The sequence below is a fragment of the Platalea leucorodia genome (genome assembly GCF_965183815.1).
Source record: "Platalea leucorodia genome assembly, chromosome: 5".
In the NCBI taxonomy this organism is placed as follows: Eukaryota; Metazoa; Chordata; class Aves; order Pelecaniformes; family Threskiornithidae; genus Platalea; species Platalea leucorodia.
Genome location: NC_138827.1, coordinates 62444775 through 62471342, shown reverse-complemented (window position 1 = coordinate 62471342; position 26568 = coordinate 62444775). Strand labels below are relative to the sequence as shown.

The following is a 26568-nucleotide window of genomic DNA, read 5'->3' as shown; positions in this document are numbered from 1 at the left end:
AATCCTGAGTCCGTGTCACTTGGTGTAACACCAGCAGCGTTGTTTTATTCTGATTTACTCCAGCTGAGGATGTGACCTGCAAGAGCTAATATCTCTGGGTGACTCACAGGCAAATTGCAGGAGGCTGGGGTGTTTTGCATGGCCAGGCTTTCTAAAAGGATTAGAGATGGGTTTGCTTCTGCTGCTCTAGAAGGCTGGGATTATTAAGCATATCTGTATGAGAAGAGTGGCAGACACTGTCTTCATATATTTCTAATTTAATGAATGTTTAATGCTTCTTTTATTGGAGCCTACATATATGTAGAGTAGAGGACTTTAACAAGGGGTTGACTTATGTCAAATAATTGATGTGTGAGCTGCTCCTTTTACATGAAATGCAGACTTTACAGAGCAAAGAGACTGTAATGAAAATATGAATTAAAGATTAGAGCTAAGCAAGTCTGAGAAAACTTAGAATTAAAAAGAGCACTTAGAAGTGTTCTCCTCCCGCTTCCTTTCCTTCCCTCTGCCTTTTCTATGTCTCCATCCCCTCTGCTTCTTTGGTAGGGTCCTGCATTTCAGCCGCAGCCTTCTGTCTCTTCTACACCTACGCACCTCTGCGAAGGAAATCAGTGCAGTAATCTCATTCTGGGTATTACTGTATGTTTGCACATTATCCTAGCCTGTTATGCTTGCCAACTCACCAGTCAGTTTGGCTGGAAAGAGTAACAAGTATTTTTAAGGTGCGTTTTTCTTCATCTCTATCCCTGATTTGCTGATGGAGTGCATGTCCTGCGCCAAATGAAAATAAGGGCACGTTTTGTGGAACCATTTGCCAGAGGGACCCAAAATTTCTTACAGCACATCCAGGTGAGGGTAGAAGAGTGTTAGTTATACCTGGCGGCGATACTGCTGTGTGACAGGGGTTGAGCTGTGCTGCCTGGAGGAGGTTCCTGTAGGACAGGCTGGAGGTTGGTACAGTGCCAAGACTGCCATCAGATATTGCCAGTTCCTGTTGTCCAGAGATGCTCTTCTGCCCGTAAACATCAGCATCCATTTCCTTCCACCCCCTTGGCCCTCCTCTCTCTCTCTCTCTCTGTTAGCTGTCTTCGTACTCTGACTTTTCACGGGTGCTTTCAGCTCTCAGTCTAAGAGCTCAGCGCCAGGGCATCGCTTCTGCAGCATGAGGCTTTTCTCGCCTCAATTCCTGCAGCATAGGCTGCAAAGAGCTTGGCTGGTTGGGGGTGATTTCTTGCTTTCTGTGTTTGTGTTTAGAAAACCCTTCTGCAATGTTGATCTGAATTCATACCTAAGACTGAAGAGCTTAGGCTTGGTCATCAGCAAATAAAACCCCAGTGGAAAAGAGGAGAGAGTGTTGCTTTCTTTGCTTTGACAGGTTGGGTTGGTGTGGTTTGGTTCCTTGCACCTCTGGCCATTTTGGTACAGCTAAATAAAGAAGGGCTGAGCAGAGCACTCGCCCAGGGGAGCCTGATTATCAGCACTTCGTAATGAGTGGCACACCTAAGTCACAGCTGTCAGCCTGTGTTGTTTTAGCAAGCTTTGTGTGCTCCACTGTCCAGCCGTGTCTTCACCCCAACCCCGAGGCACATATGACACCCTTGATGCTAAGGGGCCATCACCCTGCTGGGCTGCAGGGCTGCCTGCCCTGCTAGTTCAAGCAGTCCAAAGAAATGCACACAGAATAATTACGTCTTAGGGAGAAGAAGGCACCTCCTGGGGTCTGGAGGAGGTCCAAGGAGAAGTGCTGGGTAGTGTGGATATGGCCAGTCTTTGCCACATGGCATTAGAGCCAGAGGAGAGTCTCATGCCCTGTTTTGTGTAGCAGTATGAGTGCGCTCTCTGAGTCCCTCCATAAGAAAAGCTGCCACTGCTCTCTTACCCCTTATCATTTTTGTCTCCAGAAGCACTAGGCCACCAGGAGACTTCATGTGTAGAGACTTGAGGTGCAAAGCTCACACCTGAAATAGGGACTGGGGCGGAGAGGGGCCAGGGAGGAGGGAAGCGATGCACCCCAGGTGATACAGTAGGTCATTAGCAAAGACAGTGACGGCCCCATGGTCCTCCTGGCTTCTGTGTCCTGAGGACATACTGCTTTTCTGCTGGACCAAAGCAACCCGTCCTTTGGGGCGTAGGTACGTACTAGGTGGGTCTCATTGCAAATCATGGTCACCCTTAGCAACCCTGTGTAGGCGTGCCTGTATTCCTTATCGTTTTGTTTTGTACACAAGTTCTTGAAACTTAAAACCATAAAAATCAGAATTTGCTCATAGTAGAAACTCAAAAAATCAAAACAGCATGGAAAACAGCACAGATTGTCAGTCCTATCTAACAAACAGTTCCAGTGAAATCTACCCCGTCCGTGATGCACTCAGGATGTGTGTGATCTAATTGTATATATGATTTAAACTTATTCTTGCACAAAAGATGTCAACTGCAAGTTAGATTTCATCTCCTAAAGAAGGCGGAAAGGCAATCAAAGCTCCCCTTAGGTATCCCAGAGCTCCTACATGCTCGTCACACGTATTCTGCACCATGTGCCCAATATTGTATTTCTTGTGCATGGAGGCTCCCAGGGTTTATTCTTTCCAGGTAAACTCTAGGATCTATGTATTCTGCTTGTACCCGTTTCTGAAATCATAATTGCCACAAGGAATTCAGTAAGTAGTTTTAAGAAAAAAACCTAGATTTAGACCAGTCCCACAACTGATGTAAACCAGTATAATTCATTTTCCATAAAGCAAGCCATCCTTTTGTCCCAGTTAAAATGTTTTGTGCCAGGAGTTTGGTGGTGGTAGGGAAGCTCATGTTTGTTAGAATAAATGGAGCAGGAGCTGATGTACCAAAAAGAAAAGTACTGATGTCCTGAACAGGGACCTATTGAGAGAAATGGGTCTCTGTGAAGATAAGCACACAAAGTTCTCCCCGACCTTTCAAAGCTCAGACGTTTTTCACTGCAGCCAGTTGAGCGTATTTGAAGAAGATGGGAATATGTTGGTCAGAAAATGCTGACTCACTGAAATGTCCCCGGGAAAAAGGCCAATTACAGCAAACTCACTGTTTGTACATTAAAAAAGGTCAGGAAAAAGCCTTGAAATGATCAGATGCCCCATTTTAATGCTTTCAAAAAGAACTGACTCAAATCTGGGAGGGTAGAGGGGGTGACATGGTTTTGGATGTAGATCTTTATAATTCGGAACATTTCAAATAGGGAGGACAGAAAGGAAGAGGCTTTTTGCCCAATGAATTATTTCAGACAACCTGCTCTCATTTTATTAAACCCAAAAAGCGCTTGCAACTTCGACTTTTCTTCCTCTTTTGAGTGGGAGAGGAATAGCAGAGATAGCTCCGACTGCGATGGGAAGCGTCCTTCCTGCTCAGCTCTCGCCCTCGCCTGGGTAAGTAGTCAGGTCCAGGATGGGATTAAAATACTCCTCTGGGGTTAGCTGCTTTTGGGGCCACCACCTTCCACGCCTGGCTGGAGAGGGCTGCCGGCACCCAGCACTTCTCGGGAAACCCTCTGCACCTTGCAGGATCAGGCCCGCAGGCTTTGCTATTTGCAAAACAGCACCTTGAATTGCACTGTCTCGTCTGATTGAAATGCCTGGGAAATGTCAGGAGGCGCGAGTGGAAGAGCCCTCGTTCAATACTGCTTCGGTACTCCTGAGTCTCATTAGCTCAGGTCAGTGCATTTGCCTGGTTTCTGTCTTGTGAACCAAAATATCAGCGTGCTTTCGTGCCGTCCCCTCTCAGCTCTCACGGCATACAGAAACGGCTACAAAAAACGGGGAGTAAATAATGCACCCGTCAGCTCCTCGGGCTGCGTCTGAGCAGAGGCTGGGGCACACGCTGCAGCCGACACGCAGCGTTGCAGTGCCAAGCCAGCTCAGTTTGCAATTCAAAGTCTCTGATTTCATGAGGGCCGAGCCAGTGTTGGGTGTTCCTTCCAGAAAAGCCTCGTTCTCTGATCTCTGACTCATCGCAGCCACTGCTGATGTCCAAGGGACTCCTTCTGCGCGAGGATTATTCATCTGAACCGGGTCCGCAGCAGCATCTGATGCATCATCCCTTATCTCCCGGCAAGCAGAGGCCAGCAGTCGCGTGGGCGGTGTGGGCACCGGCCCCTTCCTGACGGCACGGCAGTCACAGACCTGCCCGTCGGGTTACGGATCAAGGCAGGGGCTGCCAGCTATTAATGAATAAATTTAGCTTGCTTCTGTTTGACAGGCCACAGTTGATGCTTGTGAGGCTCTGGTGCCCTCGCCATGCTACAGGGAGAGCGGCGAGAGAGAAGTTTGGGTTACTTCTCAAGCTGTGGCAAACAAAAAAGAAATGTATTACAGGAAATGTCAAATGATAATTATTAAGGACTTGGAAAACTGTGATTAAAAATGGAAACCTGTCTACAATAGTAACAATTAGGTATATTTGCTATGTTTTGCACAGAAACCATGTTTTTTCTTGGCTACATTCGTGCCCCGCTAGAGAACAAATACACTGTGGTCCAGTTCCTAAGACTGGTGTAAATTGGCCTGGCTGCCTTGCTCCAAGGGAAACACCCGTGCTTTTTCGGCAGCTGAGGCTTTGCCTCCCTCTCTCATTTGTCCTAACAGCTCAATAATGAAGTTGTTACAAGCAAAAAATAGCTAGGGCCAGTTCCCGCACCCGTGTAAGCCGGCCTCGTGCCCGCCGAGTCAGGGGATGCTGCTGCCGTCGCCTTTGCGAAGTGGCGCTGCCCCTTGGGATCAATGGCAAAGTTAAAGCCAGCCATCCTCCCGGGTGCATCTATCAGTGAAGGGAGCTTGCTTGGCTGGGCTGGGAGGGTCTGCACACCCCCCCTACATTGCTGCTCTGCCTCCTTTGCTTTGCTGCCATTTTTTGCCAAAAAGATCTTGCCAATATCTGAGTAAGGGACTGAGAAACACGGAGGGGCTGTGCTTGGTTCAGCTATCCTGATGCTCAGTGTGAATTTCCCAGAGCCCCTTCTTGAACAGTTTCACTTGTACTTTAAGGACTTTCCTGCCCAAGCGGTCGCTTGGGTTTCCCAAGTGGGTCAACCAGTGAAATAAGAGTGATTGATTGCTTTTCTTCATATATTTAGACTGACTTATATCTATGGATCTAAAGGCTCAAGGAGCAGTGATGGAAGGGGCATGGCCTCGAAGGAGGGGATTATAAGCCCCCAGCAACAAAACCAAGACTTCTTGCTCCTGTGTTGCAAGCAGTAGTGTTTTTTCCAGTTTTCATTGCCCCTTCTCCCCTGCTTGTTTTCTCCGTCTCAGGGAAGTGCTGCCTGCACTCTCCCTCCTTGAGTTCACGTGTGATCAAGCAAGAAGCTCCTCTCCTAGCCACGAGTTAAACAAAGTGCTGTAGCCATCCTGTAGCCAGAGACAAGATTAGAGGAGACCACCAGCTAATGGGGAGCAGCGGTAGTGACCGCGCTTGGCAGGTTCACGTGGGATGCTGATAGGAACCGTCAGACTGGCCAGGACAGCCAGTGCCCAGCAAACAGCATCCCCATGGATGTGCCGGGGTTTCAGAGCGGTGTGGGAAAGCTTTTTCTTGTTGGGATAGGATTTGCCAGGTGTGAAGGTGATGCTCAAGGTGCATCAAGGAAATTGGTGCATTTTGTCCTCCTGACTGAGGATCGGGCTTTCTAGGCATGGCCTGCTCTGGTACATGAAACGTTGGCACGGGAACGTCTGCTGTAAACCAGGTATTCCATGTGCTGGTTGAATATAGACTCCTAGGTGGGTCCAACCCAATGGTTCTCTTATCACTGTATGACTGGCAGGTCAATGCAGTGGGCGTCAGCGAAGGGGCTACATATCATTGGCTTTCTGTTTTCCACTAATCTGTTGGGAAAAAAAAATAAATAAAATCCCCCACATAAGCTCATTATGTCCAAAACTTTCCCAACTGGTAAGGTCAAAGTGGCAGTGAGTCTGGCAGTGCTTGCAGGCATGGCACCTTTGAATGTGCTTTTAGTAATGGCACCTTTTAATAAGGCATTATTGCCATCTTTGTGGGGTCTGCTACACCCTGTCTTTCAGCATTACCCCCACTGCCATCACGTTGGGAGGAGGTAACCTCTTGGCAAGGGGCTAGCAGTGAGTCTCTGACCCCTTACCTGTAGGAGGGAGCCTTTCTGGCAACGTCGGGTAGGCAATCCTGACAAGTGATGTAGGCACCACATCCCAGGGTGGCATCGATAACACATCCAAGTCGCTGTAGTGTCTAGTTGTGCATTTCACCCTCCAGTCGCTGAGTTTCTACATTTCTCAGCTGAAATCAGCTGCCTCCATCAAGGATTTTGGCTGTGCGCCCCAGGAGGCAATCTCTGGGGCGGAGCAACACCCAGCACTTGGACATGAGCAGCCACAAAGCTGCAGTTGATTTGACTTCTTAACGCAGACAGGCAGCCCACATGTTAAGGGTGGCATTTTCCCTCTTTTTGTTGCTCCAGATCAAACAGAGCTGGTGTGAAGCCCATGTGTGTCTCCCCCTTGTGTCACCCTGCCCCTGAGGTTTCACAGGACCCATCCTGATTTTTGTCCCAAAATTTTCCAGCTGAGAAATACGTTCAATGAAGATGACAGAGTTTATTCACTGGGTTTGGCAATCACTTCATGGCCCAAAGAAGAAGGATGCAAAATAAGGGGGGGGATAAATAGATGCTGTTTGCTCTCAAAAGCATCCACTGGAGATTTACCCAGCCCTGGCCTGTGCTCTCTGTAAGTATTTAGTCTCGCTGGCTGATGGCTTGCTTGCAATACAGTGCCTAACAGCCCGGTTCTGCAGCATATGTGTTCGGCGCATTGATAACCTGCCATTCATTAGGGAGCTGGGTCGGGCTGCCCAGCGGCAAAAGTCAGCTCCCAGCCAGCCAAGCAGGACTGGCCACTAGCAATGAAAAGCCCCTGGCCTCATTTTGGCACTCAGCACCATAATCGGTGGCTTTTAATTAAGGCAGAAGGAAATGGGTTGCAGAGGGCGCAGGAGGGGCAGGAATGCCGGGAGGAATTGGCCGTGGTATAAATAAGATGCCGGGGGGAAGAGGAAGGGAGGGCGTATGTGGCAAAGGCGCCTGGCATGACAGCACAAATTGGCTTTATTGAGACGCCGGTGCTGCCCCTTTCCCCCCACTTTTTTCCGGTGAGTACAAAAAGAGCCAAAAATAAACCTCCTTGGGCCTACTGCAGGAACTCAGCTGCGGTAGGGAGGGGATCTGTCTTGAAAGCACTGGGGCGATGCTGTCTTCAAAACAAACATTTCCCTGGCTTTCTTCTGAGATTAAAACCCTTTCTGAGACAGCGACGCTGGTTATTATAGCCCTCTGGATGCTGACTTTCTCACTGCGAATGCTGCGGAGGAATAAAGAGGAGAAAAATTTTTTAAAAAGGGGGAGGGGAAGGAATGCAAAGCCAAACTAATAGAGTAACTTCTGGTGCTGGCAAGTTTTCATCTTCCAAGGTCAACTCTGATTTCATTTGGAGAGTGCTTTGCTCTTTTTAGCAGTTTTGGCTATTGCAGCCATACGTACAAAGGACCATCTGGAAATCTGTTCCCAACTTTAGCAAGCGTTATCATCGAGTTGCCCTGAGCCCATGTTTGCTCGCTGGCTGCAGCGGCAACTTGTTGAGCTTGCTTGGGCTTCTGCTCATATCCCCGACAAGGCAGGGACTGCGTGCAACCCCGTGCGGAGAAGTCAACCAGGCAGGGTGTGCACAAAGCCCTCGCGCTTCCCCAGGAATTTCTGCCCTCCTTTAGTTGTGGGGTTTTGGGCTGGTCTGGATTTTGGTGTGCTTTTTTTTCCATCTTTTCTTCCTGCGTGTAGTTCTTGAGCTCAGCTTTTGTTATATGCATTCAAGAGTACAAGAGCATGTTTCATTTTCCAGATTAGAAAATGCTCAGAGGTATAATCAGGTCCTTCCACAGTATTTAATTATCCATAATTAAAGGCATCTACACAAAGCACCGGATTTTCAAAGACTATTCTTGTGTTACATTGCTAATGAATTAAGTAATTAATTGGCATTGAAAAAATGCAATAGGAAACATCAATCTTTTAAAGTAAAGCATTTTTTAGGCATTTTATAAAATCATTAACTTGTATCAGGTCAGTAGCTGTTCTAATGTCTAAATCCCCCTTCTGGCTTTAAAAAAATTTCTAAAGGACTAAATGAATGCAGGAAAAACAAGGCAGGGAATACTTGCTAAAGAGTGTGAAAACACTCAGAAGTGGGGGATTGCATTTGGAAGTCGTTGTCCATCACTTTGCCGCTCTGTCCCGCAGTTCCTTCCCCCTGCCAATAAGGTCTGAACCAATTCCCGTCACATATAAGAAAGCAGTTTACAGCATCAAACCTGCCGTGTTCCTACAAGTTTTTTGTTAAAAAGAGTTGTTGGCTGAAGGGGAGAGAGTGACCTGAGTGCTTCCTTCACCAGGAGCAGCTGGGCTGCTGCATGGGATGGCCTGGGCTGTCCCCATCACACAGCTGAGTACTGTGTCCTGTACTGCAAATATAAGGGAGAGGAGGCAATGAGCGGTTTAATTCCCCCAGTAAACCCACAACTACACACTAGTGGGATGAATCTGTTGGGTTTTTTGGGTGCTGTCTGTCTACAGGAGGTGGAACAGGGTGGGGGTCCCCGAAGCTGGCCTGCCCTCCCCACCACTGCCTGGGCCAGGAGCACTGTCACCCCACATCTTTGTGCCGCTACAAAAGGCCCCGTAACCAAACACCAAAGCTTGTAGACCTCCAACAAGAGACAAAAATTTAAGGGCTGCATGTCGGGTCGGCACAGTGCTTAGTGCTTCTGCTGTGGGTTTAGTTTTAATAACCCATGGCCCCTCGAGCCCAGGGCACTGCCTCTGTGCCTCAGTTTCCCCTGTGCACTTGTCTGCCCCACAGGGATGCTGTGAAGATGACAGGCTCTGGGTTGCGAGCCATTTGAATACAGTGGTGCCACCTAGACCAGAGAGTGAGTAATAGCTTTATCCAGTAATTAAGTAATAAAAACAGACCAGCAGAATGAGGGGTAATGAAGCATTCTGAAAATTTGGGGAGGAGGGATGCAGAACCACATATATCCACCATAAATTTTCCCCAGCCTTTCATCATTCCTAGCTGCTACCTTACAGTGCAAAATAACTATCCTGTCCTGGCACATCAGCATAATATCACATGGCATCTGCTCGAGTATAAAAGCCCACATAGATTGCGGTAATGCATTTCATAGTGGCACCTAGAATTATTAGCAAAGGAAAGGACGATCCTTTTCCATTTGATGATTTCGTTAAATGCAACTATTCACATGCAAAACCAGCACCACTCATTTTATTTTTATTAGCAACCTGACTCTGCACGCACCATCAGAAAGCATTGTGCAACTGCCATGGATACCATTAAATTCAGGTAGCATAATGGACCCTCGGAAGAGCAAAATCTGGGGACAAAACATAGATTAAAGCTGCTTCTGCAGCTGTTGGAGAAATCAGGGTAGGGCCCAGCAGAAGGTTTTGGAGCCTGTTTATTCCGGAAGCACCAACCTCTGCGTTTCTCAATCTGTCCATCAGACCAAGGTGTGCCCGTCCTTGCAGTGGTATGCTCTCCCCGTGGGTGCCCTCGAGCTCCATCCGTCCTGCCCTGCCCATTCCTCCGCCTTCTGTTTCACCACGAGCTGCAGATTTTGGCACAGCAGCCCCGTGTCTTGTCTCTCTAACAGCAAGCTTATCGGTTGCTTGGGGTGGGGCCAGAGGGGACGTGTTTTCTCACATGTCTTTTTCCATGTCCCAGGCAGGTGATTAAATTCCCCAAACAAATTAAGAAATTATGTTTCTGCCATTGTGGTTATTCCCTTTCTCTGGGTAATCAACCATTTGTACAGATTGGCATAGGAGAGGGAGCTCTGCCACTGCAGCCTGATCTGAAGGTTGGGGTGGGATTATATTTAGCAAGCTTATAAGGGTAAAAAGAAAGCAAACACAAAGCCGAATGCTGCTTGGCTCTGTTAAGTGCCCTCCAGAAGAGTCTATCCTTCGACTGGAAAGGGAACCTTTGGTGGCTGACTTAGACGTCTAGCTTGTATACATGTACATGTTCATTAAATCCACCTTTCACTTGGGTCTTGCCTGCCTGTGGCCAGTCATTTCTGTGTCCGTCGTTGTGGAGGCCAGGACAATGGGGAATGGTGGTGGAGAGCATGGAGGCCAGGAGGCTGGGGAACAGTGGTGAAGACGGCAGGAGATGGGCTTGCTGTGTCACACAAAGTGCGAAAATTGGGTTCTGCTCAAAACTGCCAGCAGAAAACCCAACAACTGAAACACGAGCCTGGAGTAGAAAGCAATGGTTTCAGCAGCAGCTTTCTTCTTACATGAAAAGTTTTTACTTTGCTTTGAAGTCCCATTTCTAACACAATCCCACATTCAAAACCTTCATCAGAAAAAGCTGTCGCCAGGTGGAAAAAAAAAATGGGACTGTGCTGATGCTCTCAAAGCGTCACATTTCATCTCACACCGGTGGAAAGGCATAAAGGCATTTTTCTACCAATTGACACATTCCCACAGTCATCTGGATTGCGATGAAGCTCTGTTTTTCAGACAGGAGCTGAAGGTTCATCCTGTGTGTGGTTTCCCACAGCTGAAGAAACCCTTCTGCTGCTTGGCAAGGAGTTTGCGCAGAGGTTTACTCATACGAACAGGCAACCATTGCTGCGACTAATGTGTGTAGTGGTGTGACTGTCATCGTGCATTAACCGTTGTAGTTTCATTATCCAACGGTGGGTTGTGTTTTCAGTAGACTGCACATCTAAATGCACAGCTCAGATAAATATATAGTCAACTTGGTTCCTTTTTTTTCCCCTCATTTTTCATTTTTTTCCTCATGTTTTATACAAAATTAGACCAGTCATGGTTTCCACTTCATTTATGACTGATATGAAAAAAACCCACCCCATAAAACATCATGCACAGCTGTAGTGACCAAGTTAGATTCAATTCTGGCTTTATATTGAGTTGATGTGCAGCCAGCTCTCTTCCATACATCATCTGTGATTGCAGTTAAGGATGAAATACTGTTTTAATTCTTACACCAAATGTGGGTTTTTTTTCCAAAGAAAAAAGACATAAAAATGTTAAAATGGGCCATAAAAATCATTAAATTTTCACACTGAGCACAACCAAGAGGTGAATAAGTTGGCTAAAAGCTCAGAAGGCCCAGAGAAAAAGTCCCAGTTGTTATTCTTTTGTTGTTAACCTTCACCTTTGAATGGAGATACCCAGGCAGAGAGCAAAGACCTGGTACTTTGGCGATCGAGGGCTATTTTGCCACTTGCTTCCCTAGATAAGGGTTTCCCTTCATGTCTGCATGGACAAGGAGCTGTTGCTGCCTGCTGGAGCTGCTGCTCCCTGATGGTGTCCGAGGACGGTGCCTTGGGAGGTGCCTCAGCACTGTTGCAGTGGGCAGGATGAACATCCAGCCAAGTCCCTGGCCGATTCTGCCGCTCTGCATCCCAGTTCCTTTCTTGGGTAACCTGGGAAATAGCAGCTGTAAGGGCATGGCCACCTGAACGGAGCCTGTTCCATGGCACGCGTTGTCCTGTGGCCGGTCTCAGGACCGAAGCTGGCAAGGTGAAGGCAGCAAAAACACAGTGGCATGTTATATATATGCCCTCTGGACTTATATTTCTTCACTTAAAGGTTTAGTCTCTGGAAGGTTCAACTTTTCCTCCCTTTAGCTGTTGATTTTACTGGTAACATTGTTAGCTGATGCGGTATTTTAATAGTAGTTTTATTAATTGATTTCTTTTAAAATGACCTATTTTATACCAGCTCCAAAAAAACCCCTCTCACCTTATTTGCCATGTTTGAACCATTAAAAGAATTAATGTACCTTCAGCGCTGTTGGAGTTCATTTTGGGAAATATCTATTTAGACAAGTTTTTAAAAGCCTATTACTTACCTGAAAGGTTATAATGACCTAGGAGTAGCTTTCATTGCCTGCAATTAAAATCTACCCATATTTTTTAAAAAATCTGTGGTATTCTCCCAAAGCTTTATGCTGTCTGCAAAGAGATTTTTAAGAACTAATCCTTTTCGTTTGGTCAGGTAAATGTTGAAACATGCATTTCTCACTTAATAGATGGTTATTGCTGTCTTTGAGGTGTTACTGTTTTCCTTCTTCAACCTTGAATGTACGCTGTAAAAATCTGATTCAAAAAAGCTGATTTATATGCACAGTAGGTGCCTGTGCAATGCTGAGCACCTTGCCTGTGCATTTTTTTACCATAAGCTAAAATTTTCAGTGCTGATTAAGGTTTGCACACGTAGCTCCTTTTAAAATGAAGAGGAATTCGGTGTGCAAATCCCATAGGTGACTTTGAAAATGCCAACTTGCATTTTATATTAAAAGAAGGGGGGGAAGACCTTATATTTAAGGCTAGGTCTGTAGCCTTGCAATTTGCTTTTCTGCTGTTTGAGAGCTGATCCTGATACACACCATGTGTTGGCTCCTCCATGACTTTGGTGGCAGTGGATTGGCTTCAATGCTGCCCTCAATTCGGGTGTATTATTCAATCAGCAGAGTGGGTAAATGATTGTGCAAATTAATAGCTAATATACAATGCATAATCATTTATATTAGCTATTAATTTGCACTGCAACAATGCCTAACCCTGCTGGTCAACAGTCCATAACCCACCACTGGCTTAGAAACCTAGTAAAATGGGGAAACGGGGGGTGGAGGTTTTTCAGGGAGTTCGAAGTGCACTCAGAAGTGCTCCCAGCTTTGGTCTCGGTGCACTTGGGATCAGAAACAGAGAAGCTGGATGCACAGGCTTGGGTGAAATGCCCATACAATGAGGCAAATACCCTTAATCTAAAGCAGCAGGAGACATACCTCATGCCCTATTTTCTTTAGCATGCCCAGATGAGGTTTATTAGATTATCTGCACTAGTCTTGGATTCTTAAAAACTGATTAAAAAGATTGATTCTCATGGTTGAGGCTCCTGGTAGTTTATTATCGTATCTCAATCCACAATATTCCTGGTGGAGGAAAGGTTCTGCTCCTTCTGGGCTTTAACCCTGGGAACTGCCCAGTTTGGCATCCCCTCGTACCTGCCGGCAGTTGGCATCGCTTGCGGCTGATCTGTTTTCTGCAGATGCCTGTGCTGAACATGCGTTTTTCTCCGCCATCTCCATGCTGCCTTCCCCGCAGTGAGCCGTGCCAAATGTCTAATCTAGAGCTTTGCTGCTGCCCCGGCGCGGGCAGTGCGGAGTGTCAGAAAGCAAACGACGGCGCTGCCCGGGGATGGGCAGGTTGGAGGTGACGATCAGCCTTGGGCTTGGTCCCCACTTGTCGTGCTCATCCCACACGCACCGTGGAGGAAGAGGGAAGCGGGCTGCAATTTTCGGCTGGTGCTTTTTAACTGTCGAAGAGCTGCTGTCTTTATTTAACTTGCTGAGTGATAATCTCAAGTCTGTCCGCACAGCTCAGATCTGTATCGGAGCTGGTAGACGTCACCGCTCCTAAACAGACTGCTTTTAAATTGCACCCATAGATCTTCCTTGCACCAAAACATTCCTGCTCCAGTATTTAGTGATGCCTGAAGTTATGTCTCCACGTCAAATTAAGTAACTGTGCTATCAATAAGGAGGAGTAATGCGGTGTATTCCCTTCTGGATGTCTCCCTGTCCCTCATTTATTTGCTGCTCCTGATTAAGACAAATAACGAGCTATTGGTAATTTTCGAACCACGGTGCAAAGCAGCAAGGATTAAATCAGTCTGTGTCACTGGGAGCCAGGTCATAATTTAGGGAACTTGAGTGGGCCCCCTGCATTCGTTAGACTCCAAGGCAGTGGATGCTTGGGGTTGTCTGAGCAAAGCCCGGATGACGTGAACATCTCTGCATGTGGAGAGCCAGAAGGTGATGTGGGGCCACCAGGAGATCCCTGTCCTGCTGGGCTGGCTGAGAGCTGCAGGTGTGTTTTATCTCATTTATTGTGCTGGCTTCATTGCTGGCGAAAGTCAGTGGAAAGGCTCCCGTTGCCCTGAATTTAGCTTTTCAGCTTGATCTTGCCTTTTTAATGCACTCCTTTTAATGATGTAGGGGCTTGCTTACAGTGAGCAACTTGGATTTAGATTGGAGAAGGATACTGCAGATATATATATATTTTAATGCGGAGATTAAATAACTTTTAGGCATCTTCAAGCACCCAGCAATATGAGTTACGGCTGGAAAAATATCTCATGTAAATAGGCAGTGCTTGAGAAGGGCTGTTATCATCGTCCTGTGAGGAGTGAAATATGCAGGAGCAATGGAAGAGAGCTGCAGATCAGCTTCGGAGGAGATATTAATTCTTTGGGGCAACAGTGTGCAAGATTGAAAGCTCATGGATGGTTAGGAGATACCACCAGCTGACTCCAGGGAGGTTTTAGCCTGAGCCAGCAGAGCTTGTCCACAAATAAAGAAAGAAAAGGCTCTCATTTTGTGATGTTGTGGACAACAGAATGAAATTTGGGGCATTTATTGGAGATGCCATCTCTCCATGGGTGGCTGGACAAGGCAGCAAAGGAAGAGTGAACCTTCCACCTTGGGGTCACCTCGAGGAGGTGACACATGTTACCACAGCTAAAAGCTATCATCATGCGATACTCTGCCTAAAAGTGGAACATCCCAGGCAGAAGGTGGCCTGGTCACAGAAACATCACTTAGTCCATCATTGCATGTGGTTCCTTTCAGCAGAGAGGACAGGAGTGACATATCCACCTCGCTGAGAGCTCTTTACAGATAAGCAAATAACTGTCTGTGCTAGTGAATGAAGCCCAGAGTAGGTTGAGATTTGGTGGGAAAGCTTGCACAAACCTCCTGTCCTTCTAGGAAAACACTGGCTGAAAGCAAATGAACAAAAAAAAGGCTGAGGGAAATGTATCTTTCAAACTTCCTTGGCTTTGCTTGTGTATATATAGACACACACATACATACCCTACATACTTCAGGTCTCTGCCAGGCTTTCTTTTGGAATTTTAAAACATCAAGAGCAACAAAAAAAAAGAGGCACAGAGGAATTCCTGAGCTTTTGAATGGCAGAGGGGCCGGGGGGCTGCTGGGGGCACCGCTAGCCCTGTGCTCGCTCACACCTCCTCCCCAAAGCTTTCCGTGCCTGCCTTGGTTTTCACCCCTCAACTCATGGGGAAGGATGGGACGAAACCCACACCGATTTCATCCTGGCATCCACTCACTCGTGGGCCTGTTGCCAAAAAAATGGTGCCGCTTTTGCGATCCTCCCCTCCGTTCACCACCCGCCCCGCTGCGAGACGGGGCCCCCCCACCTTCCAGATGGAGACGCCACCTTCCTGGCAGCCGCCGCGCTGCATAGGGCTTCCCTATACCCACAGGATGCGATTGCCATCCAACGGGTCTGCGGTGGCGCGGGGGGGATTAGCAGACGATGGCTTGTTTGTGCTGGTGACCAACTTTCACCTACCCACGCGAAAAACATTGACGTGCTCCAGCATGCAGCGCTTCCAAGCTGAGATGTGCAGCCGATATTAGCATTTGGGGTGGCAGATGGCTCTGCAAAGTGTTTTGCTTACGGACTGACGCCTCCAGCATTCCCCGCCTGCCCACTGTAGGGATTTTTAATTTGCGGAGCTGAGGCTGATGCGGTTTGGTGGACTTGGCTTCCAGTCCCTCCCAAAGACACAGCAGCATCCGCATTTTTTTGGGGTGGTGGCTGAGGTGGTGCTGCAGCGTCTGTGTTTGGGTGCAGGCAGCTTAGGAGAGCTCATCTGCTGCTGGAGAGGGTGAGCAGGCTGGAAAGGGGCTTTCAAAGTCTTGCTGGTGATCTGGATGGGGACACTGACCTGAAACGGTCCTGTTTCCAGCCCCACAGGAGCCTTTATGAAGGTTGGGTGGCAATGAACTTAGGAGTCCAGAGGGGTATTTTCACCTGGTGTGTGTATTGGGAATGTGTGGGATGACTAGATGCCCTATAATCTGCAAAGAGCTGTGTCCTCCGTAGCCTGGGGAACACGGGCATCACCTCCAGGAGCAGGGAGGTGGCAGAGCCACAGCATACTCCCTTCCCTCCTGCCACCACCAAGAATCAACTAGCCACAGACCAGGTATTAGACCTGGGCGTTATCAGGGTGTAAACTCACCCCCCCACATGCCACGGTCACGGCAGCCCCATTTCTAGTGCACCCTCGAGCTTCAGCGGTGCTTTGAGCCAGGACCTTCGGTTTCGGCCTCTTTCTAACACAAAAGAGCTCGAGGGCTGTTATCTTTTGGTGGGGTTTTCAGCTCCCCGCTGCCCCGGCAGAGCATCTCCAAATTTAATTTTCAATAAGGCAAAGCTCCGCATCGGCAGCTGACTTCTTTATGTCTCGCCTCCGGCTTCACCCGCTGCCTTCTCCTCCCCTCGGGGAGAGCGTGGCAGGCAATATTGGTACCAGGCGGTGAAAACAAGGCTTCTTTCCTCCTCGACTTGTTAATTAAAGCCACAAATTGAAGTCTTTTCTTGCAATCTGAAGTGATCACATAAATAGCATTGACGGAGCTAAATGAACATTTGTAAAGATCCTGCAGGATCAGCACAGAGGAGCAGTGTTAACCTCCAGAAATGGGGGGCTGTCATTAAAAACAAGATGCTGGTTTTTTCTTCCCCCTGAGCACAGACTTCAGCCTGGACACGGAAGAAGTCTCAAGGTGCAGGCAGCTGGCGGTTTCTGCCCTCTGTGCCAGAGCCTGGGGGTCACTTGTATTTCTGCTGCGTTTTGCCTCTCTCTCTGTCGGAGGGTCGTCCACGAGCATCCTTGTGTCGGTTCCAGGGTTCCTCACCTGGTCTTTGCTTTATGAGTGTTTTTGTCAACGGAGCAATTCTGGGAGTGCCAGACGCTGGCACTGGAGACCACGTGGCTATGGCGTGGGATGGTCATGCTGCAGACCATGTTTCATGAAAACATGCAAAGAAAAATCCACCTTGCCTCTGAGAGGACATTTGTCCACATTCACTAGAAATGGCTCCCCCAGTTTGGTGCAGCTTGCCAGCAGTAAATTGCTATGCCCTGTTGCATTTGTGGTTGAGCTCCAAAAGCAAAGTTGTCAAGACTCGTTCAGCTGAATGAGTGTCCATGGGGATGTTTTCAGGCTGTATCCATTCCTAAATACTGCCAGGAAACACCACCGTCTTCTGCTTATCCCTTGCAACTTTAATTGTGGGGCACATCACGCGGGAGCCTGAGGGATGGCTGGCTAAATTGAGTTGCTATTTAGCAACTATCTAAACTACTGGTACAAGGTAGATAAGCGTAACCATCAGCACCTCTCTCCCTGACAACGTTATCCATTGACTGAATAAGCTAAATTCTCTTGGAGTCAGCTTTAATATTTCCTAAAAGGATGGGGAGGCTCTTAGAGGAGTGGCGGGAGACATAGGATTATCGTCAGAAAATATTTAACTAAGAGGAAAATACTGCTTCTCACTGAAATTGGATGTTTTACCATGAGAAGGTCCAGTGAAGGCAATGAGCTGTCTGGTGCAAGATGCTATTCAGGGCAAATCTGAATATCACAGTTGGCCTGAAGTGATTCATGCTTGCTCACGGTGCGTAACTTTTTTTTCCTTTTATTGCTTCTTTGCACACACGGAGCTAAATTCAGAGCTGCTGTAAGCCACGGGCAAGGCCGTTGAGTTCAGTAGAACCCACCCGAGAGCAGCCTGCAGCCCACAGCCCCCAGGAGCCGGGCTGGTGTTCGGCACCGAGCAACTCCAGAGCATCATATGATGCTGCATCCTCGTGGCGTTGCAGAGCATCAAACGCCATGCTGCATGCTCATGGCGTTGGAGAGCATCAAACCCCATGCTCCTGCTACTTCCAGCTTTAACTCAGCGTCCGTGTGGGGTGCTCTTGAATTCACATGTTTTCCTCCCCATCCCCATAGTGCGGTGGTGGGGACCGTGCAGAAGATGCAGTTTACTCATGAGCTAGGATGGCTGCTCCTCTTGTGGTTGGGCCGTGCGTTTTTTCCAGTGTGATAGGGAGCGTCGGACTGGGGGGCTTCTGAGTTTCTTTAAAGCACCACCATGCCACTGAGTCCTGAGAGGACTCAATCTCACACCCTTGGGTAGTGTTGCATGACGTAGCAGGTGTTCATTAATGCCCACGCATGGGATTAGATGTATTCCCTCCATACAAGGGGTGCAGTTGAGCAGCACAACGTGGGTCGTCACCCAGGTATCTGGCCTTACGCAAACAGTTGCAAAATTTGCCATCACTCTTCCCAAGCAACAAACCATGTATGATTTTTTCTACATCTCTCCCATCAAAACAGCATCTGAATGTCCCTAATATATCTCCATAAAAATCTTCACAGTTGTTCTAGCAAACAGCCCCGGAGTGCTGTGGTCTTTTTTTGTGGTATTAATTATGTTAAGCAAAGCAAATCTCACAATTGCGTTGTCTGTGGGAGCAGCAAACTTCTCCCATCAGTCTCCCTGAGCAAGGAAAAGAGGGTGATTACTGTCCTGTTTTCATTGCAGTCGTGGTTTAAGATGCTTTTACAAAGACCAGAACGACAGCCCTTGCCCAAAGCAGCTTCTTGTTCCTGCTGCTATTATCATAAGTAACTTTCTTGGTGTGCTTGATATGTCATCAAATGTTTCTGAGCAGCGTCTTCTTTTGAATAATAATAAAAAAACACCCCACGTTGCTGTGCTGTTCTGTCTCATTCGTTGTGATTTTTTACATCAATTCGGCAGATCCTGGTCTCAGCCTGCTCCTCCGAGCAGCACAAAGCCGCAGCGGGAAAAGCTCAGGACAGTCCCCAGCAGCGTGTGTTTGGGGCACTGAGCTTTTGAAATGTTGGGTGGTTGATCTAGGGGAGGTAAAAAAAAATATTAGAGAACTTACGGAGTCCGGTTAGCTCTGCTGCAGAGCAAAAACAGAACTTAGTTTCTTGTGGCCTTACAGGCTTCAGCTCCTCTAAGGAGGAAAGCCACATAGCATCCCAAGGTGCTGGACGTTATCGCTGGCAGTGGATTAGCTGTCGGCTCTGTAAAACCCAAGGTCACTGAAAAACTCCCTGGTGACTTGTGCCATTGCATAGAAAATGCCACTTGTCTGGGACATATTTTCAACTAAATTTCAGCAGCGTCCCTCTCCAAGTGCACCTCAGCCACGGGTGCATGCTCACTGTCTCTCTCCAAAAGTGGACCAACAGCGTCTGCTTTTCCAGTGTAAAGGTGGGAGAAGTTTAGCTGGGAAAAAAAAGGGGCTGGCTGACAGTGAGTGTGCTGGAAAATTGGGTTTCAGTGATTCCAGTCAGTGGGAATTTAAGTTAAATTAGCAGAAATGGAGTGTGGAAATTTTGACTTCCATTTGAAATCTGCGTTTCTATAGGGGTGGGGGTAGCCAGGGACAGGAGAGAGGATGTAAAAATGCTCCATCGAGCTTGCTGTGGTGAGCAAAAGAAAACATTTCACTCTGACAATGCAGGGATGGCTATTTTGAGAGTGATGGGGAAAAAAAAAATCCAGAGCAGTGGTAGTGTTGGCCTAAATTAGAAGTACTAAGGTCTGACAGACGAGATGGATGTCCTGAAACAGCAGCAAAACATCTCATAGGAGGGCAGATGTCAGCAGAGCCCAAAGCCAGGTTTTCATCCATTTTGCTAAAAGCCAAGAAAAAGGAAAACAAACCCACTTGCTGTAATTTTCCCCTCCATTCAGCCTCTGAATACAGCTCCTTCCTTAGGTGTGCTCAGGTGATGTTTAGCTGGCCAGCCCTGGGCTGCTTGGTACTGCTTCAGCGAGGGCTGGTTTGGCTGTCCCCCGACATTCCTCCCAGCCTTCAGTTCCTAGGATTTACCCAAAACAGCCATAATTTTTCCTCTTCCCTTTACCCAGTCTCTTTGGAGGGGGGATGGCAGCATCCCAGCCCCTTTGGGGGAGGGGGTCGGCAGCATCCCAAGGATTTTCCATTAGACACAGAGGCACCTGCCAGGTCCTTCCTGGCTCAATAGATGCCAGAGATCAGAGGGGCAGATTATTACTGCTTAATTACTATTTTGCAGAGCTGTCCTATGTCCTTGGCTGAGGCAGGGACATTGATGCTGTGGTGATGTCCCCAAAATGCATGATTCCCTCTCCACCAAGGACCTCAAAGGCACGGGTGATGCTTTCAGTACCTCTCCCTCATCCGTCTCCTCTTTTCGTCATGGTGTCTGCTTTCTGCTTCTCTGCTCTGGGATAGGGACGTTAATGAGGGGTGTTTAATGTTTTTTTTTTTTTCCCAAATGACCCCCTTGGGGAAGCTCAAGAGGGAGAATGGACCTGGGGCTGCCGGGAGGAAGAAGGGCAGCTGTGGCCGTGATGAGGCAGCTATGGGATGGACAGATAAGTAGGATGCAAGGAAAAATAAGCTTTTCCCCAATTTGCAGTTCCCCTTCGGCCAGTCCCAACTCGCTTGCCCTCGGCTGACCGTGTCCCCGAGCTGTGCTCTGCCCCCACAGCATTTCAGCGCAGGGATACAGCCAACACCCTATGAAGGGGGCACAGGGTCCCCAAACCCAGGCTGGATGGTGAAGGCTGGCCTGCCTGTCAGTGAGAAAACGCACTGGCTCCCATTGCCACCAGCCTCCCGTGTGTTTTCAGCCATGTTGAACGGGCTGGCGATGCTATAAATCCACCCTCACTCAGCGCCTGGAGAAGGCTGTGTCTGGAGACGCATGTGGGTGTTGAGGCAGTACTGGCTTCTCAAATGAGATGATTAACAGGCAGCCACAGGGCAACAAGAGAGAAAACAATCTTCCCCTTTCCTTGCCACCCTGATCTCCAGAGGAAGCTTTTTGTTTAAATTTTAATGAAAAGGAGTTTTTGTTCTGGGAGCGTGGAGCAGGCTGTTGTGTGGAGGCTGCCCATCCTGGACATCCCCAACATCGGCAGGCAATCACAGCATCCTATTAAAGAAGGACAGGCACTTACCTCAACTTTAAACACAGCCAGCTACAATTATTGGCATTTTCCTTGCATTTGAGCCCCGGACATTTAATGGCAGAAAATGAGCCAAGCTGATGGCGAAGCCCACGCTGGGTGTCATCACACACCACCACCCATGAGACTTGATGAAGCAGAGAATTAAGCTCTGTGATGAAGAGCACAGACAGCGGTGCGGGGCAGCCAGCACAGGGATCCGAAAGCCATGGGAAGAAGTGACAACTTCAATGGGTTGCCAGAGAAATACCACAGTTGGGATCACAGCCTTTCCAACCAGAATCATGTCTTCTGGAAAGACGCCAACTTTGAAAATCTTCAGCTTGCGTCCAAAATGGGTCATGACTTTTTCAACCACATGCATGTGAAGGAGAACACATACAGTATATATGTGTGCATACGTAGAGTTTGGCTTTTCTGTATCACTGTGTGTCCTTGGCTGGTAACTCCTGCCTTTGAAGTTCTTTGCACCATGGAATGACTGAGGTTGAAGGGGACCTTTGGAGGGTGTCCAGCCCAAAGCAGACTTAAAACATCCCCACGCCTAGTGCAATGGTCCTCAACTGCCAGCAGACCAGCGTAGCCTGAACTCCAAGTGCCAAGAGCCAACAAGTGATGCTGAATTCCCTTGTTTGGAGCAAAACCCTGCTTCTTCCTGGCATCCTGACAGACTCACGTGCTGGCCAGGCAAAGGAGGAGGCATCATCCCCCGTTCACAGAGAGACACAGACCTTGCCAGCACCACAGCCTGCCTTCCCAGCTCCTGTCTATGGAAGGAAGCAGCAACCCTGGGGTACATCCAGTCACCCCAAATTCTGGTACAGGAGCCATCAGAGGCATCTTTCTCAGGCCCTTCTGCTGTGGCTACATTAAGACAGATGTGAAAAGGTGCTGTAGATCTGATCTACATTTGAAGAGGCCTTTAATAGAGGCAGGAGGTCGCTTAAACACAAACAACGTTCAGGCACTGTTTGGCTCTGCAGCAACCTGAATGGCCTGCGTCTGGTTAAGTCCAGCCCTGTCAAACTTGTCACCTGTTCAACTTAAACGTAAAGGAGCATCTTAATAAAGTCAGGGCACTAATAATCAGTGAGGTGACATGAATAGTTCTCTGAGACTATAAAAGGTGAGATCCAAGCATAGGGCTGCTTACAGCTCAGCCTGTTTCTAGCCACGTAGAGACCCTATTTTCCCTTTCAAACAGTCTTAAGCCTTATTTTAAGCACTAAGGACTTGCTTGTAATTTCATGTCTGTACACACTCTCATCTTTCGAATGCGCCTCGTGCACCGGAGGCATAGATTAAAACCGGTGGCCAGCCAAAGGGTGACATTTTGGAGCAGCACTCGAGCCACGAGACACTTTTCAAATGTCTTCACGCTTCCCTGATGCCACAAATGTGACTGCCTCGATTTTTTTTTTTCATGTGCTGCTGGCTCTGACATTAATTCCTGGCACTAACTGATGCAGGAGCGAGAGGGGAGGAGGAGAGGGTTTGCAGAGGGACAGCTGGGCAATGGGTATTTGTGGGGCTTTTACAAGAAGGAGGAAGATAAGATCCTTGCTGACTTGCTGCTCAGCTTTGATATTGTGTAATAAAGACGCCAAAAAAATTACCAGTAATGAGCAGATTAAAGGAATCGCCCCTGAGAAAAAACAGATTTTATCAGAAAGCTTATTTGGGAGGTGAATTATTGTTGTTAATTTGATGCCATCAATCATTTATGGTTAACAGCCCCGAGCTGGTGGGGGTACCTGGGTATTCAGGCATGGCTGTCGTGGTCCTGGGGGATGACTCGGCTCCAGTCCCTGCAGCTCAGGGCATGCTCACCAGGCTAGAGCATCGAAGGCTGGTCTGTGTCCCCATGCTTGTCCTCGTGGTCTCGTTCATCTCACAGCCAAATCTTAGGAGAAAGCGATACTAAATTAATGGGCAACTGAGTAGTGAAAGCTGGCTGCATCGATGGGGCATCTGATGCCATTTCTACTAGGGGCTGGGTACAGAAACAGGAAAAAGAAAAAAGTTTCAAGATTTTTGTTTTTTTTCTTTATTGCCGGAGGGCATTAAAAAAATCCTGAGACAAGTGATCGGCATGGGGCGAAGGCTTGGCACTGAGCGGGCTGGGAGAGTTGCTGCTGATTTTGGCAGCATTGACGTTGCGGCTGGAGCACAGCAAGGTGACTGGGGCTGAGCACCTGCCTGCTCCCAGGCAGAGCTGCTACACCCAATTTAAAAATAAAAAAGTATTTATTTCTATTACTCCCCTGTGTTTTTGCAGGTCCGAACTGCTTTGCAGGAACCACAATAATTCCTGCCGGCATTGAAGTGAAGGTGGACGACTGCAACATCTGCCACTGCCACAACGGGGACTGGTGGAAGCCGGCGCAGTGCTCCAAGCGCGAGTGCCAGGGCAAGCAGGCTCTGTAGCGGCAACCCCCCCGCCAGTGGCACCGCCAGCCAAATAACCCGCCGATGACAATGACGATGATGACGAAGGAACAGCTTCAGTGCTGCACATGCGTCCGACCTCCCGCCAGCTGCAACAGGGTCACCAGCAAAACCTGCGAGGGTTTCACACAAGCAGAGATTTTACTCACGGGGAAGGGTCTCCCTCTCCCTCCTGTCCTGCTCTTCTCTCGCTTTACACGCTATGTAACCGGTATCTAGGTATCTACTCTGCTTTTGTAATTTTCAGTGCTTGATAGGGATGCAGTGGTCAGATTTGGGGAGGAGAAAGCAAAAACAGCCCATGCAAGTTCTTGGACTGGTGACACCTCTGAGATGTCGATCGATGCACCGCCCTCACTTTCTACAATGTGGATCGTGGGGTTTTCACATTTATTTATTTAAGGTTTTTTGCTATTGTGTTTTGCTTTTTTTTAAAGCCTCTTCCTGAGCTAGGATCACCGGGGCAATACAGCTATGAGTGAGGAAATGGCTAATTTTTATCTCGTCCATAACGGGGGGGAGGGCATAAGGACAGGAGGGAGGTAGAAATTAAAAGGGGAGGAAAGGGTTAAAAAAAACCCAACTGGAATGTAACCTGTGGAAGGACCAAGGTAGATGCACAGGTATACGACCGGGACACCCAAGACACAAGCTGTATCTGTGTTACACTTTCTCCACTGAGTGGGGACAATAAAGTCGAAGACACCTACACAGTCACCGTGACCTTGATCAGAGCCAGAGCCAACACCGGCGGCACGGGCAGGCGGGGGCAGCGAGCCAGAAGGCGTTGGAAAAGCACCAAGAAAGCAACATCTTCCCTGGGTTGTCTCTGTGTGATGCCTGGCTGGGGCATCGGTGGTGGAGCAGAGGGAAGAGGGTCTGCCCTGTGCCACGGCTCTGCCAGCTCTTGGACTGAGCAGGCGTTCGCCTGCCTTGCCCCATCCCTGATTTGCCAGCGCCGAGGCTGCTCTTGCTGGAGCCAAGGGTATCGTTTCATTGACTTCAGCGACAGTGGGGCTTGCCCACCACAAGTCAAAATTAAAATATCTGATCCTCTGTCTGCCCATCACCCTTAGGGAGTTTTCCAGAAACATCTCATCACTGTGTCACCGCTAAACCAGCTCAGCTCAGGGTAAAACCCTTTGCTGCAGCATGAGGGAGCTGCCCTGGCTCTCCCCCAGTCCCAGGAGCATCCATACTGCTGGGGATAAAGCAAGCCAGGGTACACGGGGGGCTGGAGGTGGCGTGGCTGCATCCATGGGAATCAGTTCTTGGTGAAGTCTCTCTCCAGAAAATGGCTACGTGCCTGCCTGCTGGGAGGAGAGATCCTTGCCAGCAGCCTCTGTCGCTCCAAGGAAGGGTCCCCTTCGGGCTTTTTCGGCACCTCTTGCTTTCTCAGGCTGTGGCTTCCAAGTGACACTGTGAGAGAAAAGCCACCAATGTCATTTCCCTGCTCTGCCCTGCCCAGGTGAACACAGGAGCCTTTCCCATCACTGTCCATGCTTGGTTTGCTGCTTTTTGGTCATGGCCATTAGGGCGATGGTGCTTATTTTGTTCAGACTGCAGTCCAGTACCTGGTCTTAACAGCGATGGCAGCAGATCCTCCTTACAGCATCCTCCGCTGAAGTGGATCAGCACGGTCGGTCTCAGTTTATGCACACCATTGCCTTTGTATTTTTATTTGTTCCCCGTTTTTGCGTTTTACCGGAGGGCAAGACATAGGATGAGCACTAGCGCAGTGATTGCCATATTTCGGCTGAGCATTGGCTTCCTGCGGTTTGAACTGGTACCATTAAAGAAGTCATTGCCACATTTCTTTGTAAGCTGTTGCCTGTCAATGACTATCCAGTTTCAAAATTTTCAAACAATAGTGTGCCTGAAACTAGTGAGAAAAAAAAAACTATTCTGTAAAAAAATGGGGGGGGTCTAGAAACAATATTTGATGTGTAAAAGACTATATTATTAAAAAATTATTTTGTTAAATATAAAGTGTGTGAACCAGCAAAAAAACCCCAAAATTATATATTTGTGGTGTATTTTACTCTGCTGATTTTCCCCCTCAAGCTCCTAATTTCCCATCCCACCCCTTGCTCCAGCCCCCAACTCTCTGCAGCGTTGGTGAGTGCAGCAGTGCAGCTGGAGTGGGAGGAGCGGGCTTGGAGCCTGGAAATAGCTGCAGAAGTCCTACAATGGGATGGGTTGCCTAGGCAGCTCCTCAGCAGTAAATCAGTAAATCATCAGTAAATCAGCTTTGCTTTGTCACAAGATACCTGCCAAACCTGCATTCCCTTTTGGGGAGCCGTCATGGACCAACACAACTCCCAGGCTCTCACTTTAACCTCCATATGTTTTTGCCTTTTTCTGGTGCCATTTTATATTTGATGCCATTTCCTGAACATGGAAATTTGCTTTCAGTTCACAAACTCCATTTGTTACCTCCAGATGCATCATTATTTACACTTATTAGTAGTTACTCTAATTAATTACAGCTTAATTACTGTAGTTAATGTTTGTACAGTGCTTGGAACAAGTACAGCACTATACGCGCCACATATTATTTTCTTCATTATTAATTAAGCACCATCTCCATTCCATGCTGTGCTACTTCATTATTTCCCAAGGAGTCACGGTAGCACCCGTATTCCCACCCAGGAGTACTTTACTCCCAGCTCCCACCGGGATGCTGCAGTGCTGGCTGCTGTGCAGGACAGGAGCGGGAAGAGCAGTATCTACGGCGAGTGGGATTGCTAAACAACATCGGGATGCTCATTTTTTTCTCCTCATCCTTCTAGGGCATTGAGTCTAAAAAGAAAAGGAAAAAAAAGGAAGCTGATGGCAGGGGGATGCCCCAAGGGTCACGCACAGTGAGCTGGAGCGTGCGTTTGAGTGAAAGGAGGGGGAAGCCCTGCGGATCCCATCACACACGTTTCTGTGAGGTCTCCACGAGATGTTGGCTCAGACTGTAGAAGGGATCCAATTCCCCCGAAACCAGCGGCATTAGGCACGTTGTCCTGCTGAGGGATCCTGTTGCTCTCCCCAAGCACCAAGGCGGTGGCAAGGCAAGATCTGCGGTCGCAGGGAGGAGCAATGGGCGCAGATTCGCTTTTCTGGGTGTTTGCGTGGAAG

At 48.2% G+C, this 26568-nt stretch overlaps 1 protein-coding gene across 1 annotated transcript in view; it reads left to right on the top strand.

Annotated features, from left to right (window-relative positions):
• Positions 1-23421, top strand: part of VWC2L (von Willebrand factor C domain containing 2 like) — a gene marked incomplete at both ends in the record, with an annotated part of 51046 nt that extends 27625 nt beyond the window's left edge. Inside the window, one exon of the mRNA XM_082312253.1 lies at positions 23273-23421. Within this exon, the coding sequence (XP_082168379.1) occupies positions 23273-23421 (149 nt within the window). The remainder of the gene's footprint in view (positions 1-23272) is intronic.
• Positions 23422-26568: the final 3147 nt, after the last annotated feature.